Genomic DNA, 20,010 nt, shown 5'->3' with positions numbered 1-20,010 from the left:
ATAAGAATACTATACTTTTTTTCGAGAGTGATATATGTTTGGAATACGAGTTCCCCGAAAAATACTCAGAAATATCTCAAGAAATAATATACTTTGTTGCGCTCTTATACACTTCATGATGTCACGCACAGTCAGGTGTGTATAACATAAATAAAATTAATCTTATTAAATAATAACATTGAAATTAATGTAATGCCTTCATCAAAATTGATTTATCTACTCATTACTCCGCCTTGTAGGTACTTTAAAATGATGTACATCGTAGCTGGCATACTCTTGAGCAACGAAGAAGTATGCGAAACAGTCGACCAAATACAAATCACACCACGTGTTGAAGTTAAAGACTTGGCACAACCGAAGAAGCTCCAACGCAAAGAAGAAAAAGTGTCCAAAACTCCCAAGACCTGGTACCAAAAAATGGATGTGTTTCTGCTTTTGCCGAAATTGAAACGCGTACTCACACCAATGCTCGGCGCTTTCAGCATATGGACTATACCCAAGTTGGTGTTGGACTACTCCTCTGGCTACATAAGCAAGAAATTCGTGCTGGATGGAGACTGTGATATGATCTATAATAAATAATACAACTACTAAGCTTCCCTACTCGATTACTTTTTAATTAGTTTAAGCAATTTTTACAAACTCTCGGATGTTAAGTTTCGTTATAAGACATAATTTTCTTATATATATTTGTATTACATAAGGTTATATTTAATACATAAGGTTATATATTTGTGTTAACACTCAAAAGTACATAATTCTGTGAATTATAACTAGTAAACCATAGAGACGTAAAGATAGACAAGAAAATTTTAATAATTATTTAAGTTTAGAAACATTTTTATACTTGCTTATCATTTGTTAAGTGTAAATTTGGTCCCTTCTATAAATTTTCTCTCTTACGATAAGTTAACAAATAAATTACTATTTAACTTTTAACTTTAAATATTTAGTTTCTTTATTCATCTCCAAAGGAACGCTGCGAATTATCCGAATTATCGGGACTTATTGAATTCAAAGGACTCTTGTCACCTCCACGCACATTTAAGCTATGGGAGAGCATATTTGCAATGCAATCCACATCCAAATTTTCATCGGTTGCTGATATTTTACGTAGTGCCGAATAGACGATGCTCAAGTCCCCCTTCAGCTCCGTAACAACAGCAGTTATTTTCTGTGCGTTGGAGAGAACTTCCACACTTTGAGTGTAAGGATTGTAGCGCACACCAAAAGGACGTTGTATGCTGTCCGCAAAGGCCCTAAAAAATAATTATTAAAATTATATATAATATCCGTTCACTTTCTTATCGATAGATAAGTCAATAGAGTGGAGTATAGTATAGTATAACTTAATTTAGTAATTAATATTTAATTTAATTCAAATAAATTTAAACTAATCAAAACTACAAAGTTTGGATAGACTTAGATTCATGTCATATCACAAGACTCAATTGATCCAAATAGAAAAAAAAACAGTCAATCAGTCAACTATAGCGAAACCAACTAACTAATAACGTAGTTTCAGAAGTGGCTAGAGTTGGGTCCCGGAACCACTTTTAAATTTCGACGAACAAGTGCTATTTACCATTCCCAAAAAGAGCTATACCAGCAGATCCCCACGGTTTACCATAACTACCATAACTGGGTATATCGGTCGCAGTGGTCATATTTGACTGAAATGAAGAAAAAACTGTACTCCAACTTATGTGGATAATAAAACTGTATCTCATCTATTATTATTAACATCTATCTATTATTAACTTGAATGAGGAGAAAACTGTACTCTAACTCATTTCGAGGAGGAAACTGCACTCCATCTCTTGTATCACTCCCCATCATTGGATACTATGAAAAGAAAACTGTAGGAGATTTCAAATAGTTGCGGTAGCTTACCTAGATATAAATATAAATAGCTTTGACATACTATAGATTGTTATCCTAAACAAAGTTTTAACCAAGCTTTCTTGCTTTAGAATGAATATTTGTTCAAATTTTTGGAATAACTTCCAATTACAAAATGTTTGAAGACATTATGGAAGTTAATCTAAAAATTTAATCTCTTAAACCTTTAATCTCTTTTACATACATAACGAACGATGATAAGCATCGAGCTTCTAGAAGATCTCCAAATTTACAAGACATTATGCTGCATTTATAGGATAATGAATAAAATATGGAAACGAGGATTTTTCTTTGCTTTGCCAGTTTATTATAACTTGAGATACGTTTCTGCCTCAGATAGTCAGGATAGTCAGGGGCTATCCATCTGACAATAAAAATTATTGTACAACTTATTCTAGTATATTCTAATGTATGGTTATACTTCTATTAAAAAAAAAAAAAATATATATATATATATATATATATATAGAGAGAGAGAGAGAGAACTTCATAACAAAACTATAAAACGTTTTCTCAATTATGCAAAGTCTTCTTTAAGTAAGATCAAAATTTTATCAATATAGTGACACGTGAAGATCTGATAATTAATCCATTAACTAACACCATAGTATTATTAAATAATAAATGGCATATCATTTCAGCAAGAAGAGACTAGCATCCAAGCAACATTTATAAATTATTAATCCAATTTGAATGAAACACGATCGTAATACAATTCATCAGATACCGATGTACTTAGTGTATTTATCTAGTGCTTTTTATGGACTGGTGAATTCATTGGACTGTACTTCTGGACAAATATAAAAATCGAAAAGTCACTATCAAAGGAAACCAGAACAGACTCCATAAACAACAATTTATTTTTTCGTGTATGAAAGGACATGTCTTAAACGGCTATTTGTTTTAACTAGAATTTGCAGTCTTTATTGTAAGAGAAATCAATATTTTCCTAAAACTTCTGTTTAATGGACTCCAAATTTTGACTCCAAAATGGGAACTGTGGCATAACCTCCTAGATTATCTGATTTACCGCAAGTAAAGCATTTTACATGGAAGTAAAATTACATGGAATTAATTATGATTACACATAGATAGTAAATATTGAACACGCCTTTCATGTTATGCACCCTTATATACTCGAAAAACTTGTTGAAAATTGTAGCTACTTAACGTGGCTTCTTGGATATTTCCATAATGGTTAATTGACTAAAGTTATTTTTCATCATTAACACAATAAAATTATCTAGCAATTAAAAAAAATATTTCGCTCACACACAGATCTTCAAATCGTATTTAACTTATATGAAGGCAAAGACATTTTTCATGCAATAAGATATCAGTCAAAATTGTATATTAAATTCTCAAATATATTATCCTCAAATATAGTCATAAATGAAGAATTATTTTTATACACAGTGAGAATTATTATTACTTAAATGACATTATTAACAAATATAATTCTCATTTGGTTTAATATACTTTTCATATAATACCCACAATGATTTATTTACGTTGTTACTTGATTTTAATATATGTTCTATGTTGTCAGCTATTTCTAAAGGAATTTTCTATTTATCATGTTTTCTTCCTTGAGGTGGTTTATATCACCTTTTAATGTGGTTTTTAAACCGCTCACTTTTCTCTTATAAGTTAATACAATCGGCCAATAAGTCTAAGAAGATCATTTTTAATTGCCTAAACCTAAAGTTTAATCCACTTTTTCCATCTTATGGATGTGATTACTTGACTAATTTCAATTATAAATATAGATAAAGGCAATTTTGATTATATTGACTAGAGTACTATGTACTATCAGTGAGGATCAAAATGTTTGTGCGTGGCTTACGGCCAGCGTGATTGGCTTACAAATCGTGAGCACATTAGTTTTTTTCATGATTTCTGTTTTTTATTATCATAAAAAACAAAACATTAAGATTAAATTAAAAATAGTGATAACAACATAAAAGAATAAAAGAGGCAATAGCAAACCAAATACAACAAAAATTCCAGAAATAATACAGGTAGCAATATCTTTATTTACCTCATCTGTTCCTTCGCCTCTTCGAATGAATCCGTATAATAATAGGCATTTTGATAAGATGTTATAATACACTCCTCCCTGCATGTTATTTCTGGATCAAATTTTTTTATTTTTTCCTTGGCTTCAATAGCATGTTTCAATTCAGCTACGGAACTTAGAAGACCAGCTCCAAAGACTTTAAAAGAATTGTCTGTCTGCTTGCAAAGACCAAACTCAACAGTGAAAAAATAAAGCTAAAATATTGAAAGTTAAATTGTTATTTGATTAAAATCATATCTTAATAATAATCATATATCCTACAGTTGCCAACTTTTCAATATCGTCGTCTGAAGCACCCAAAGATGCTAAACCAATTTCCTGTGAAAATTGAGCAAAACTCGAATTGGCCAAAAGCGGCATGTGACCCAATAGCTCATGACAACAGTCACTAACAATTACAATACACATATATTATGAATTAAAAGTGATTTCTTTTCGGTTAACTTACGGTTCGGGTGTATAGAAAGGATCTGAGGAATGACGTATATACTGTGTGCAGTGGAAAACTCTAAAAGCCAGCCCAGACAAGAAATCTCTAGGAGAGAGATACCCAGCAACTGGGCGTAATTGGAACCCAGTTTTGCGCTTTAAAAAAATGCTGACATCTTGCAGCTGCGGTACATTATCCTTACGATATCCTATAATATAAGAGTATTAAATGGTTTGGAAATATAATTAAAATATTAGTCTATATTTTTTTCTTACAAGGAACTTGTGGAAATATGAAGATTCTTGTTAGGTCACAAGACTCTTCTGGTGCTAATAGAACACAATTCACATCAACTGCTTTAACTAAATCGGGAAAAACTTAGTACTACGGTATATATACTAGAATGTCACTGCTTATTAGCAAGGCTTGCCATAATACCCCCAAGTGTTTGGGGCTAACACACATTTGATGGGACTGTAATTCTGCAAATGAGGTGGAAAATATACACTCCCTCAATGTGTCAGTTCCCATCATTAGCTAGGAGAGTATTCAGAATCTCAGAGACCTTTTCCTAACTGACTCTACCTTTAAAATGGTTGTTTAGGTCTAGCGTATGGACGGTGTTTCTTTCACGACATCACAACAGGCCATTATTTGTGCTTAAGTGACTTTCAATGTACAGGGCAAGATTCATACTTAAAACTACTACTCTCTCTAGAAGTGGAACGCTCTCACGAAGTTCGTTGAAAAAGTGATAACTACCATCAACTGGAAATTATTAAAGATGTTTACATAGAAAATTTTAGATTTGAAGAAAAAAAACTACAGACAATTTAGTTAACTGCCAGATTGCGAATCATTGCTTATATGGCATGAGTACTTGGAGGGTTCAATTGTCTGGATATATTTGATGATAAAATATTAATTTGTATACCAACATATTCTTCTTAAAATATTGTTATTTCAAAATTCATTTAATATACACACCACAATATTTTTCTAAGTCTGGCCAATTTTCCATGTATTCAGGTACCGCATGCTTCACATAAAGACGATGTAGCTCACAAAATACTGTACCCCTGCAAGAAGAAAATGCAAATAAATGGTTACCATAAAATCTTATTATTACTTTTGGACGCCAATTTACTCGTACTCACCAAGTCTTCACTTCTTCCTCAGTGTATTGGACGCGTGGTATGGGATTGCCACTAAATTAAAAGTTTTAGTATCAAAGTAGACAAAATGAAAATTAAACTCAAAATAGAAACTATTCTATTATAGACACTAATTTTAAAATATTTCTAGTAAATGTATATAAATTGTTTGGACTATGAATCATCAAGTATCTGACACTCTGTTAGTCACACTACACCGCATGACGCATTTTTACTTACTGCTTAAAATTATTAGCAATTGCCGAAAATTGTTCACGGCGTTTGCGATATATTGGATCCTTAAAACCAGGATGGTCGGCATCAAGCTCTGAACCATACATCAAAACATTTTGCGCCTTATCTAAATCTGATATTTTTCTAGGAAACCAAACCATTTCCCCGAAGTCTGAAAAGTAATAAAATCATCAGAACGTTTGTGATGTTTGTATTTTAATAGATTTACCAAAACTGGAACAAGCTGAAAGCGACGGTGCTCTTGCCGACATATTCGACTTCACCGAAGTATAGTTCACGGACTGCACTTCCCTATTTAGCATCTGTAATACCTGATCTAGGCGTTTGGAGTCACATTCGACATCAACAAGCACATCCGCCTGAGTTTGATAAATGAATACATATACCATATTTATAATTTAAAAAAAATTAAAAGGGATTATAGCTGCAACTATATGACGATCCATTCAAAAATAATATTAAGATATTTCTAATACTTACGTGTGTAATATTTATTTATTAAAAATATTAGGTACAATATGTACTTCTTTCTATCATTAATATTATTCATAATAATGTCAATGTTATTTATATTAATGTTATTAATTATATTAATATTATTCAACCGATATTAATGTTATTAATAATATTCATATTAGTTTTAATAATATTAATAATAGTATTGTGTACAACATTAAGACAATAGTTAATTTTTATATAAAATTCTTCTACTACAATAAAAAAAGCTATAACTAATCTAATATTACTGCCAAAACAAATTTATTTCTATATCTTCATTTCTGGAGATAGTTCTATATCTCCATTTATAAGTCTTATCTTTTATAAGTCTTATTTATTTGTAAGTCCACATATTTACAAATCCATATTATCATCCAAAAGTTGATTTAACCTCAAACTAAAATGTGGAGTATTTGGATATCTGGATATCAAACAATTCACACTGAGGCAAATACAAATATTTGTGTACGGGTAGATATCGATAACCCTATTGCAAATCCAAAGGTCGGTTTAACCTCATACAAAATATTAAGCATTAGCTAAGTGGGTATCTGAATAGTTTTAACCGATGCAAGTATGGATATTCGTATTTGTGTGGATATTAACAACTCTATTGTCAACCTTAAAGTCAATTTAACTTCATACAAACTATCAAACGCTGACTATTTGGATAAATGTGGATAATGTGGATATCCACACCGAACACCCGAATAGTTCAAATATTAAATAATAGGAACAGCACTACTAAATATATAGTCAGTTAAAATTTTAAAACACTTAGAATTCTATACCTGTCTATTTATATTTTCCACTACAATCAAACTAAAAAAATTTTTATTTATATGTAAAATATCACGATTGAGAAACCTAGCCACTTCAATGAGATGGGTCCAATGATAAATTGGACGGAGGTTTTTGAGCGTTGTAGGACAGGAGAACAAATGGGCGACGTCATGGGGAGTAGAGCTGCAGTTTGCGCACGCTTTAGCAATAGACGTGTTTATGTGTGCCAAGTAACTGTTCAATTAGAACTGTTCTTGCTACACGGGGAAGATGTCGTTCTTCCAAGGAGATGTTAGGTGGAGGCATGTTGAGAACCTTTTTGTATGATAATATTGATCTCGAAGAGGATACTACATCTGTGAAATAATGTAAGTATGCTAATTTGCTTCCATCTGTAGCTGCAACGCATTAAATCAAAATGTCCAGGACAACAGTAAGGAATCTCGTACAACAAGAATATTATGAAGAGCAGTCGCAAAATATGATATTCGTGATATCGGAAACAGTTGAAAGAAACTGATAGCATTAGCACGAGATTCAGAAGTTTTATGGAGAAGTTATGTTCCAAGAGTAGCTAAAGGACATTGACGATGATTTTTGCAAGCGATTTTTATTACTTTATTATAAAAAAATTTTTAACCTAACTTATCACAATGAGTTAAAAACTCTGAAAGAAAAATGTTTTAGAAAAAATTGATCTTCATCCGATTTGATTTATTATGTGCTTGATTCTTAACTAAAAATGCCTTTGTGAATATTTACATATCAGGATAGGAGACCAACAATTTGAATATCGTTCATTAAGACGATATAGGCCCGGGAAATTGTATCAACTAATCTATTAATTAAATAAATAAATATAAATAAAGTATCTAAAAATGAAAATGTGAATTAAAATATATATAAATATACTAATCGTATATATTGTAATAAAAATAGAATAGACACAGTTAAATTTGGATATAACTGCTCTCTCTAATGAGATGTTAAAGACCCTTTTTTAGTTATCATCTGTATACTACTGGACTCGATTATTAAACAACTAAAACTACAACATACATCGAAATCAAATATACTATATACATTATCAATCATAATTGTTTAGAACTCTAACGACAAATTTAGAAAGCAGCAGTAAATATGTAGAAAGTAGAAATGTACTTCTGTTTTAAAGTACATAAAGTAGACATTTCTTAATCTTAAAGTACATTTCTTAATCTGAAGAAATGTTATTGAAGAAATTCCAAGTGAAAAACATTTAAACTTCTGTAAAGTTATATAAGATTCTAAAGAGCTCTATAATATTTAGTAGTTTAGATTAGGTTATAGCGGCGATCCCAAGGGGATCCACTTAGCGCTATAGACCTATTGTGCTACTGTTCAATCCATCTAGAACCTTTGGTAAAGCTTATCGCCTAGATCCTCAAAAAAGAAAGACTCTAAATTGTCAAGGAATCGCTTTAAATTTGATATTACAAATAAGTTTCTATTAATGACCTTAATTTCGATCTTTTACCTTTAAGTAATTAAATTATTTTACCAAGCATGCAAGTATAACATTTATTTAATAACTAACTGCATTAAAAACACAGAATGAAATAATATATTATGACGAAAAAGTGCTAAGTAAGTAAGTATCATGCCCGTTACCAGAAACTTACTTCGGAGACCTTTCAGATAAAATGCTGAAGGAACTATACCATTTAGTCGCCATACATTAATAATCAATAGACATTTAGTTCTGCAACTATTTTCGGTGTGTCTGAACCCGAACTTGGCAACTTGCCTGGTAATACGAAAAACTTCTGTATTAACATTTTGTTAAAATATATATATACATATATATATATTATATATATTACAAGTAAAATGAAATGAATTCTTTTTAAATGAAGTCTAAAAGAAGACCTAAAAGAAGAGTAGTGGATTCTATGTAATTAGATTTCTTTATTCTAAATATTTTTCAATTTTTGGTTTGCTGAAAACTGGAATAATTGGTTACTTGAATAGACTTCTTTTTAAATTTTGACTTTAACTGTATCCTTCTTAATGTTCTAAAAACTCTATCTTAGGCTTTTCTTTGAAGAATTGTACACCAAACAACACCAAAACTTAAGAAACAAGCAAAAATCCTCCCTCCACTTTTTTACCAAATTTTCCCCTACCACATTTGATTTTGTAGTTTATTATAAAAAAATTATTTTATAACTTAATAAATTATAAATAAATAAATCTTTAAAAAAATTTAAACGTGTGCAACAATAATAAAAATTTCTACAACTACTACATCTTTACCTGATTTGTAGCATTCTCCAGAGGTGATAATTCCAAATGCAATACATTAATACCCAATTCCTGAAAAACTTGCAGAGCTCTGGCTAAATTTCCAACTTGATTTTTCAATGTGAAAATGATGGATATACGATCACCTGGTGGAGAAACCAGATTACTAGTACCACGATAATCCACATTCTTATCACTAATGCCAACATCGCCATTATCCTGCGGAGGCAACTGATTAACACCCAATAAACACAATTTTTCATAAATGTCTGATTTTGATTGTCTTACAAAGCTTTTCTTTTTAATATTATGCAAAGGACTGCCATGTTTCACGGCCCATTCCTGCTCGCCACTACGGTAAAGCCATAGGCCAAGTAAACTTTTACCAGAAGCACTCATATCAGAACACAAATTTTATTTATTCCACAAATTTTATATCCAAATTAGAGCTATATATAATCCTGGGACAACTGCACTGTTGCTTATTATCTGAAATACCGAGTACCGCACGCGAACTGCTTTAAGTCCAAACTGTAAGATCCTGTAAGTTGTGTTGTCCTTTTATAGTGACACGCAGCAATAGATTTCACATATTTCCTTCCAATCTCTCCACATCGCCCACATAACTTATTCAAATCCATTTGGCTGAAGTTGTGTGTCATTTCTCGCATGTGATGATTATAAAAGCTACAAGTGATATTATTTATGCCCCCTCCCAATACTTTCCTAACGTTTCTGATGAATACTGTGGCAAGTTTATTTGCCTCTGAAGCAACACTTGGCAAGGCATTGGTAACTCCTCCCATAGAAATTGCGTAGGAGTATTGTCTGTAGTTTGCTTTGATTGGCCAAATCATTACAAAATCAGGATACTCATTGCTGAAAATGACGTCAACTTCTGCTTCTGCTTCTGCTTTTCTCGGATCATTACGTATGAAACGAAGAAGGAAAATTCTTAATTCTGAACTGCAAGATTTAGAAAAATACTTTTGGTAAACTTTTTATTGTTTATAAATACATTTCTTTATATTTTAACTTTTAAATAAATTTTGCTTACACGAAGATTAATTCACAAAGAAAACGATGTGTCTTTAAATAATTCGAAAACTTTAATTTATGTATTCGATTCTTATGAATCAATAGAGTAGTCACCCTACATCAAGAGTTTTCTAAGGATTAAATTATAAAATATTTTTCAGAAAATAAAAAAAGGAATTACTGACATTAAGAACTATAATAATAGAAAATATAAAAAGTAAATGGGTCTGAAGGATTACAGATAAAGCTGATTCTTTCTACCCACCTTTAGTGCAAAACCGATTTTTGCTACCCTTCAGATCGTTGGTAAGTTACCTATATTCCGGTGCTACTTCTAGATATCCTGGCTAAAGAAGAAAATCAGGATATCTTTGACAATCTTTATGAAAATACCTAACAGCATACCATCAACGCCAGAGGATTTCAATAGTTTAAAAGTGTTACTTGAGAATTTTACCTATGTTTTCACACATATTTCACTGGCAATAATCCATCGAATATTAAATTAAGAACAGGTATAAACAGATAAAAATCAGAATGTATTAACCTTGATATCGAAATCAATATATAATGGTTCATAATTATAGTATATAGTATAGCTAATAAATACAAAAAGGTGAGCATTATTACCCTAACTCTAGATACGAATACCTTAGGTGTCTAAGGAATTATATTAAAAAATAAAGTGCAAAGCAAAGATTTTAAGTAAACCAAATACTCGTATAAGCAGTTCCACGATGATATGTTTTTCAATGGATATAGAGAATATAACGATGGCAATAATGAGAATGTAAACTGAATAATGAAATATCTCAAGAAACAAAGTATTAGGAAGAATTTATTCCTTTCGAAATATTATTAAATTATATAAACTATAAAAAAACGAATGAAAACAATCTGTATTTCAAGTGAATGAGGATTTTATATTCTATATAGTCTAACCTATAATCTATATAGAAGGTTAATTTCGTATAACTATAACAAATTGTCGTTTTTATTGTAATTTTAGGTCCCAATTACAATAACTAAATTGTTTTGATACAGAGGAAATTAGAAGATGGATAAAATAGTTAGTAAATAAATGAAAAAGTAGTTTTGAGTCCACAACTCCTCGTAATAATGGGTAGAAGAATATCGAACTGGAATCAGCCAGAAGCATTTATAAAGACGAGAGTCTGGTCAATGGTAATACTGGAGATATCGCTGAGTGTGTCAAAAAATGGAACCCCCAAAAATCTAAGCCTAACAAATAGATATTATTTGAACAAAATAAAGATGATACGGAATTGTGCTATCGAGAAAAACAAAGGGATACAGAATGCCTACTCTATGAAGACAGGTAGATACGTAGAGTCATGAGCATCCAATATTTGAAAACTAACGCGCTTCTGTAAATTAAGTCCATTGTTTTGCCACATGATCCTAATGGAACCAATCCATAAATAAATTAGCACTCATAGTTAAATCCTTATATTTGTTATAAATTATAACAAACTTCTTAGGAAAACACTAACACATGGTATATACATTAATGGAAAATTATTATATATTTGAAAATGATCAACTAATTTACTTACTTAGGTAACAACTTCAGTCATATACATCTCAATGGGGGCGTCTCAATGAGGTTGCTAGATTGTTCATTACATAAATTGGACCAAACTTGCATATCTGATCATCGTTGAGACTGCTGGCATGACTCTGACGTTATATTCCGATTTTTCAGATGTTCCGAATGAATACCTAAAGCACTTCTTCTGTCCAATCAGTCTGCCTTTCAAGTGCTGAAAATGTACCTATGAACCGACACCCACAATAGAAAAGTAATGTACTCCTTCAACGACTCATAAATTGGACTAAACGTAGAAATTTTAAAACAGCTTAACTGTTTAATAGTTTGTTTATATTCCTATTAAATATATTATCCAATTCCAGACAAACTATAGCTCCTCTAATAGTGATCACAAATCCACCTCAAAATGGTACAGTGATCAGGAAGCTTATAATATATAGATTTATTACGTCCCTTCGAGAAAACTCCACAGTCTACTTTACTAATAGTAAGTATGTATTTTATAAATATATCTATGGCATCTTTCCAACAAGTCACAATGTATTTTAAATTCAAACTTCCAAAGTCTTAACTTAAAATATATTGTAACCTTTTATAGTACTTCACCCACTTCGGTAAAAGTGAATATTGAGATTTTCTTTAAATATTGTCAATTTGTCAATGAAACTTGTAGACGAAACGCTTTTTTATTGCGGCCACTCTTATTGCCAATATTTGTTTATCTTAAACTCACTTAAAGGATGCAGAAAGGAAAGGAAAAGTCAAGGCTTTGCCTGCTGCAAAGCTCTCTTCAGTGTGAGGAACTGGGAAATCAATGTCAAGTAGTAGTGAAGTAGAATTAAGAAAAATGCTACTTACTATTAAAATATGCGTGTGAGATTTGAAACAATGGGCAGATACGACATCAACTGCCGGCGATAAGAGAAGTACAAGAAAGAATGAATTGTGGAGTGGGTGAGCATAGTTTATTCCAGCACGAATGGTACGAATGGTAACTGTATGAATTACAAATCAACCTACCTTCAGTTTGTGGTACAAAACTACACACCCAAGTCCATCTACTCAACCGTCTTCCCCATGTTTTAGTAATATCGCCAACTTAGTTTTTGTAACAATTTATTTCTTTTATGTTATTTTTAATTCTTTTCTTTCCAGGCAATTTAAGTGATTGTGTGCGAGTATAAAAGGTTTATTTACACAACAAACCGTTTATGTTGGCACTCCAGAGGATTTATTTTCTGACGCTCTTCCTAACTTACCACTTGTTGTTGAGTCGAACATACATTCGGGGAAGTCGTCTCATTGAGGGTGTCTTTGATTTGCCTTGGTTATGCCTTAAATAGATGCAGTTCAAGCATTCGACATGAGTAATGACACTTCAACCCGCATGCGGAAATACGAAGATAGACAGATAGATTCACTTGCAGTTTATCGGGTACATTTGGTACATTAACAAAAACACGAAACGTTAAGACACGAGCAACTTAACTTTTTCAATGGTTCATTTGATTTAGCCTTAAAATCTATTGAGGTAATTAAATTAGCGTTGAGCCTTGAGGGGAGGAGAGATAGAAACTTGGAGCTTCTAGGCCAATAAGAACTTTATAAAAAATTATATCATTGAGAAAAATCTAATTTGAATGATACAATAAGCAAATCTATCCTAATGAACATATTGACATACAAGAAACTCTGTAAATTGTTCTGATAATATATTTAAGATATATTATTTATTTAATAATTAGATATATTTAGAAAATATATTAATAAATTGTATGTAGTCAATAAAATTAACATACTTTATAAATAAAAAAAAACCAATTAGATTATTAACTTTTTTTATTAATAACATATATGCTTTATTTTTAATATAACTATAAAATAAAATAAAATACTATATATTATAATTATAATTTATTATAATTTATATTAATTTATTATTAAAGTAACCATTGAAAATAAAATATATTATTATTATAAAATATATTATTATTATAATTTCTTATAATTTATAAAATTTATAAGATTATATAATTTATCTATACGAAATAGGCTCTTAGGAATGTATATTCTTACGGAAGTGGCAATAAAACTCTGTAAAGTAGGTTCTATACTACTTTTTATTGACGCAACAGCGCTTAAAGACTTACTCTAAGCCCAGAAGAGGGCACAATAGACCCGACGGTCGCGGTGCCACATCCCCTAACAGTAATAGTAATATAATTTATTGTTAAAATAACCATTAAAAATAAAATATATATATTCATATGATTTTGTGCAATGATTTGTATATCGTCTGCCTACTATTGGCGGTTATATGCTTAAATCAGTTAAATTCTAAAATTAACGATTCAGTGTTCTCAACTTATATTCTTCAACTAAGTTTCTATTTTTATATTGCAAAACGGTTAGTGCAACTGTTATCGACTTGCAACAATTGAAAGATCGGAGTCTTTGCGTGCCGATACATAAAATATACATTGAATGTTTCTCTCTCAACTAGTATCACTAACGAACGATTGATTCTTCCAAACTTAAGATAACAAAATTTAACCACCGGACAGGATTACAGAATGCTTATATATTAAATACTATAAAATTTATTTAATCAAAAATCTATATTTTAGATCACAAAACTATGAAAGCTACTGACTTAAGATGAAAAAATTTATCTACAGAACAAAACAGGATTAACACAGATCCATACCTCTAACAGTCAAATCTTACTGTACATACTCTGCTCATGCCCTGATCTGATGAGAGCAAGAACAATATTTTCGGTTTAACAATATAGATCAAACTGTCACAAATGACTATCAGGGTAATTATGTTTCTAAAATATCATTTAATCAATGATGCTAAAAAATGATCACTTTATCAACCTCTAATGAACTCTCTAAATCTATATCTGGAATCGATACTTTTATTCTATACAAAGGGTTTGGTTATACATATCGGTATCTTCATTTCACAGCACTATTTTAGTGACGTGTATTAAAGCATACTGTTATCCAAGACAAATGATTAACCAATGGTTTGCCGTTTTACAATATAAATCGTTTAACATCCACTCAACACGTTCAAATTCTAAAAACCCACTAAAAAATAGTAATTATGTACCATATTAAATTCATTCCCAATCGAATGATTTTGGAGATATGGTTGTGTAAGTTATTTACTTTTAACTCGATTATGACGCAAGCTATAAAAATCCAAAATTATCTCCAAAAGATTCAGCACTGTAAAATGTTCCATGAATGTTTATTGATGGCACGATCCAAATAATATATTGAAAAACAATTTTTTTCCAAAATACAATGGGTACTCCGGTGCACTGATTCTCGGAGAAAGACTGTAGATCAAATTGTAAAAAATTAAAATTATATATAAAATAGAATACATGCAAATATGACTGAGAATCTGATCTACGCAATTATCTCACCAAAATGCAAATGTATATGTTTATATTGAGTCGGTAGACACAACGATTTAACTGTTGAATAGGTTCCCCTTCAGTTTAGCATATCCAGTAATGCGGTTGCGGACGAATTTGCATGAACCGAACTAAAAATGTCCACTTTGTTGAGAGAACGATGACATAATGGAGCTTTTCTTATAATTCAATTGTTCTGTCAATACTGACACTTTAAGTAGTCGAATGTGTACCGTAAGTAACTTAAATATTAGTTTCTAATCTCATATATCCTTCACTTCTTAAAAAAGATCCGAAAATTTGTAACTTACCGGAATAAGATTACAACGAGTAATACAATGGACATTAACGGTCTGAGTGTTATGTTTAATCACACTAAATTCTAAAAAAAGTGGATTTAGTGAGTTACTAGGGGGTCTAAATAAAAATAAATTCAGAGTTCTGAGGTTAGTATAAATGTAAATTTTTCAAACGGCGAAACGAAACAATTTTGTCAAAATTTTAATATAATGATATATCAATATACTGATATGAAAGTGAGAGTGGTCACAAATATTTTATTTAAAAATATTTTTTAATTTTTCAGTTTATTTAAATATATGCACCGATTAGTCCCATTGTTCCATTGTCAGTGAAAACAAAACCAAACTGGTTTAGTGCGCATGACGACCATATGACATCCTGTTTCCAGATTTAACCCTCCACATTATACGAGCACAAGTGGGAGCCAAACGTGTTGTAAACATAAACAGTTACTCTGCATTACGCATAATCAAAATAAAGAGTTGACAGCTAAATTTCCCTGCTGGTTCATCCCTTGTCAAAGTCAGTTCCAAGGCACTCACAACCATGAACATTACGTATCTGAAGCTAAGTGTAGTGTAATCCGAGCAGAAAAGGAAATTATTGATTTTGGCATAAAAGAAGAAAAGAAGTCATTCGACATTTGATTTGATTTTTGCTAAAATTAATTATCTTAATTAGACTTGAATTAATCTATTAAAATAGTGTAAGCAAAAAAGTGAACGACGGAGTGAAAATTAATTGTAAAGTTCCACGTGAACAAGCCTACGGGGCTTAATAAGCCCGTCACACAGTATGGCTGATAGTGAATTTGAAGAATTCTATCGCCCACTATATGAGCCACATCTCATAACGAACAATAGTTCAGCGGGCAATAAGAAAAACAATCCACAAAACTTCTACTCGTAAGTAAATAAATCTGAAATATTTCGAAAATAAAATCGAAAATACCAAACAAATGAGGCCAAAATAACCATTAAAACTGTACGTTGTATGCGGATGGGAAAAATCAATGCAATCAAAAATTGTTCTTGACTTGAAGTTCTTCTTGAAGTTGATGAAAGTGATTAATGGAATTAAACTATCTGTTATGTTTTTATTATTTTTAGACTCATACCGAATGACGAACTTGAGGATTCTCCTTCATCGAAAAGCGATGCTTCCGATCAGGAAGATGCTGTTACTTGCGAATCCAAAATACAACGTCACGTTGAAGATGATGAAATCGGCGATGGCTTAAAGGTTGTTTCATTATCTTCTGATGGTTCATTGGATACAAATGACTCATTTAACTCACATCGTCATCATCCATTAAGTCATCAGGATGCGATTGGTGGTATTGGTGCTAATAACAATCCATTGGAGACCCAACAGTTATTGTCACCAAACACAGCTGCTGCACAACAGCAACAGAGAAGGAGACGAAAATTACCGGAGATACCAAAGAACAAGAAATGTAAGTTTGGTGTTGAAATCAGGAACATCCATCTTTATTCATTGTATAAATATGTCATTTGTAGCATTGTTGTTGTATTGTATTTGTTTATTGTAAATAATTTTCAAGCCCTTTGTAAAATTTTCAAAACCAAATCGTGATTTTAGAAATAGTGGTAGTGTACGTGAACGAGTAGAAATCCTGTAGAAATATTTCAAGCAACTACATTTATATTTATTCCAGTTTTATCCAGTCATGGAAATACTATAAGATTTATTGATTTGTTTTCAATTCATAGCGACGATCTTTGGAATTTTAAAAATATTTAACCAATACTCGTATATTATTATAGCTACTATTTATTATCGAACTATTCGGTGCTTGTAGTGTTACATTCGTATTATTCTTTTTTATATATACTTACCTATATATATAAGCTAGGTTCAGGGAGTAGATGAGGTGAGACGTGGTCACAGCTTAAGCGCTAATTTTATTTTCAGCTTACGGAAATCACTCCCTTAAGTGTTTATCAACGTTCATTGCTTCATCTTATATAACATACAAGAGGGAATTCTACTTCTCTCCATCTGTTCATCTCTGCCAGTCTATCTTTCTGCCTATTAAACTGTCTGTCTATCTACACTTCTATAGCTAGAAGTGTTGTTTGTGTTTATACAAACTGAGCTGTCAGATTTTGAACTAATCGGTTCAAGGTTGTGTTCGAGACATTCTCTAAGTACTAAGTACAAATAGAAATATCGAACATATGGGTGACAGATATAAATAATATTATAGACATGGCAAAAAAAAACATTTTTAATTATAGAAAAATATATAGTAATCAAGTAAAATATAATTGATTTGCAACAAAACTATATGTGTGAAGAGTATTGAAACTGGAACAAGTCCAAAACTACGTATGTATTTTTTTTCTTCATGATTAAAACAGGATTATAAAAGAATTTGAACTTCGAGTCCAAATAAAATCAATCAAATTTTTTGAAAACGAAGCTATATTAAAAATATTTATATTTGCGCTTTGACGTAGCTATACACTTTATTAACTCTAACACGTCATAAACTTAAATGGTCCAGTTAAGGATATATTTACTTCTTTCCATTTATTTGACTCTCTGAGATCCTAATTTTTTTATTAAGTTTGACCAAAATGTTGATCTACCTAATGTCAATGATGGTTATATACAAGATATCAACTAATCCATTATTAGATAGAACTGACTTGAACATTCTGATTGCATGGATATTAGATAGAATTTTATTTTTTCAGTTTTCATCAAAATCCACAAAGTTTCTTTTTATTTTTGCCAAGCCACAATTGGATTGTTGTACGTAGTTAAATGTAGTGAAATAAATTTTATTCATGCATTCGTTGCAGCTTCCATTCTACATCTTTTAGGTAGTGGTTACGGACAAAGCACACTAGCAGATGAGATGACACGCGGACGCAGTCTAAACGATAACTTCATTTTGGGTAATGGTCTTAATAACACCGGTCTAAGACAAAATCAACGTTCGTTTCTAACACTCAAATGCGGCTATTTGCTTGATGAGGACTCAAGTCCTGACTCAGAACGTTTACAGAGTTTAGGTGATGTTGACAGTGGTCATAGCACTGCACATTCCCCTAATGATTTTAAAAGTATGTCACCACAAATAACATCCCCCGTTTCTCAGTCACCATTTTCACAACCCTTCGGTGGCATACCCTTTGCACAGCTGGAGATGTTGGAAGCTACACATCGTGGTCTGCACAAATTCATACCACGTCATCATGATGAAATCGAAATTGAAATAGGGGATGCTATATACGTGCAAAAGGAAGCCGATGATTTATGGTGTGAAGGTGTTAACTTACGTACCGGTAGACAGGGTATATTTCCCTCGGCGTATGCTGTTGATCTTGATTACAATGAGTTCGATCCAACTGTGCAACAAGTTAAAAAAGAACGTTATCTGCTGGGTTATTTGGGTTCAGTAGAGACATTGGCTCATAAAGGTAAAATTTGATGACAGCACTTATACAAGTATGCATATGTGCTCATATATAGTTATGTGGTGTTATCAAAAAAAATTTCATCTATTATTACTCGTATAATACGAATTTCTTTTCAATATATATCTTTAAATTAATATTGTTTTTATAGGTACCGGTGTGGTTTGTCAAGCAGTGCGTAAAATTGTAGGTGAATATGGTAACTCACCATCAGGTCAAGTATGCATTTTAGAAGTATCTGATCAAGGTCTACGCATGGTGGATCGTTCTGGACCGAATGTAAGTTGTCATGCTATAATTGTTGTTATTATTGTTGTCCTTTTTTGATTTAAATTATTTCAATTATAGAATAAAAAGGAAAAGAAACCCTGCATAGATTATTTCTATTCATTGAAAAATGTATCATTTTGTGCATTTCATCCCCGTGATCATCGCTTTATTGGCTTCATAACAAAGCATCCAACTGTGCAGCGTTTTGCTTGTCATGTCTTCAAGGGGTCTGAATCGACAAGACCGGTCGCAGAAGCTGTGGGGTATATACTATAATTCCGATTTAATTTGAATTAAAAATTAATATTATGTTTTATTTTGTTAGACGTGCATTTCAACGTTTTTATCAGAAGTTCATAGAAACAGCTTATCCCATTGAGGACATTTACATAGAGTAAGCAAATGGAAAAGTACTGGGAAATGTACTGATTTGTTTAACAAGAATCGAGTTAAAATCTATTAAAGTCAAACTATACCGTTGAAATCAATAATGGATCTACGAAAATTTCAATAAAAAAGTATTAATCTAATATATACATATATGCTATATATACATATA

The 20,010-nt window shown here is 31.3% G+C and overlaps 3 protein-coding genes across 4 annotated transcripts; 2 read left to right on the top strand and 1 right to left on the bottom strand.

The window, feature by feature from the left end:
* The first annotated feature begins 7 nt into the window (after positions 1–7).
* Positions 8–943, top strand: LOC119672812. The gene is made up of 2 exons (XM_038083952.1): positions 8–135; positions 240–943. Exons 1-2 carry the CDS (start codon positions 35–37, stop codon positions 580–582), a joined length of 444 nt encoding a protein of 147 aa, XP_037939880.1. The 5' UTR covers positions 8–34; the 3' UTR covers positions 583–943.
* Positions 944–945: 2 nt separating this feature from the next.
* On the bottom strand, positions 946–9,881 carry LOC119672813 (tryptophan 5-hydroxylase 1-like). The gene is made up of 9 exons (XM_038083953.1): positions 9,398–9,881; positions 6,030–6,180; positions 5,807–5,972; positions 5,570–5,620; positions 5,400–5,491; positions 4,431–4,620; positions 4,244–4,370; positions 3,944–4,176; positions 946–1,259 (listed from the first exon to the last, which is right to left on the bottom strand). Exons 1-9 carry the CDS (start codon positions 9,782–9,784, stop codon positions 959–961), a joined length of 1,698 nt encoding a protein of 565 aa, XP_037939881.1. The 5' UTR covers positions 9,785–9,881; the 3' UTR covers positions 946–958.
* Positions 9,882–16,260: 6,379 nt separating this feature from the next.
* LOC119673180 (JNK-interacting protein 1-like) lies at positions 16,261–20,010 on the top strand. 2 transcript variants are annotated; one of them, XM_038084415.1, is made up of 6 exons: positions 16,261–16,637; positions 16,842–17,188; positions 18,585–19,184; positions 19,333–19,460; positions 19,530–19,714; positions 19,777–20,010. In XM_038084415.1, the coding sequence occupies exons 1-6, from the start codon at positions 16,528–16,530 to the stop codon at positions 19,847–19,849; spliced, it is 1,443 nt and encodes a 480-aa protein (XP_037940343.1). In that variant the 5' UTR covers positions 16,261–16,527; the 3' UTR covers positions 19,850–20,010. The 2 variants fall into 2 exon arrangements, with proteins under 2 accessions (XP_037940343.1, XP_037940342.1); XM_038084414.1 differs by having other exon boundaries at positions 18,564–19,184.

The sequence above is a fragment of the Teleopsis dalmanni genome, chromosome 1, assembly GCF_002237135.1.
Source record: "Teleopsis dalmanni isolate 2A chromosome 1, ASM223713v2, whole genome shotgun sequence".
Taxonomy (NCBI): Eukaryota; Metazoa; Arthropoda; class Insecta; order Diptera; family Diopsidae; genus Teleopsis; species Teleopsis dalmanni.
The sequence above is the reverse complement of the archived record's forward strand: the minus strand, read 5'-3'. Positions and strand labels throughout refer to the sequence as shown.

Coding starts and splice junctions, on each gene's coding strand:
- LOC119672812 (XM_038083952.1), top strand. CDS start 35: ATGTTTGGAATACGAGTTCCCCGAAAAATACTCAGAAATATCTCAAGA. Junction 136..239: donor ATGATGTCACGCACAGTCAG/GTGTGTATAACA, acceptor TCCGCCTTGTAG/GTACTTTAAAATGATGTACA.
- LOC119672813 (XM_038083953.1), bottom strand. CDS start 9,784: ATGAGTGCTTCTGGTAAAAGTTTACTTGGCCTATGGCTTTACCGTAGT. Junction 4,371..4,430: donor CCTTTCTATACACCCGAACC/GTAAGTTAACCG, acceptor TGTAATTGTTAG/TGACTGTTGTCATGAGCTAT. Junction 4,177..4,243: donor ATATTGAAAAGTTGGCAACT/GTAGGATATATG, acceptor TCAATATTTTAG/CTTTATTTTTTCACTGTTGA.
- LOC119673180 (XM_038084414.1), top strand. CDS start 16,528: ATGGCTGATAGTGAATTTGAAGAATTCTATCGCCCACTATATGAGCCA. Junction 17,189..18,563: donor GATACCAAAGAACAAGAAAT/GTAAGTTTGGTG, acceptor CATTCGTTGCAG/CTTCCATTCTACATCTTTTA. Junction 19,461..19,529: donor TGGATCGTTCTGGACCGAAT/GTAAGTTGTCAT, acceptor TTTCAATTATAG/AATAAAAAGGAAAAGAAACC.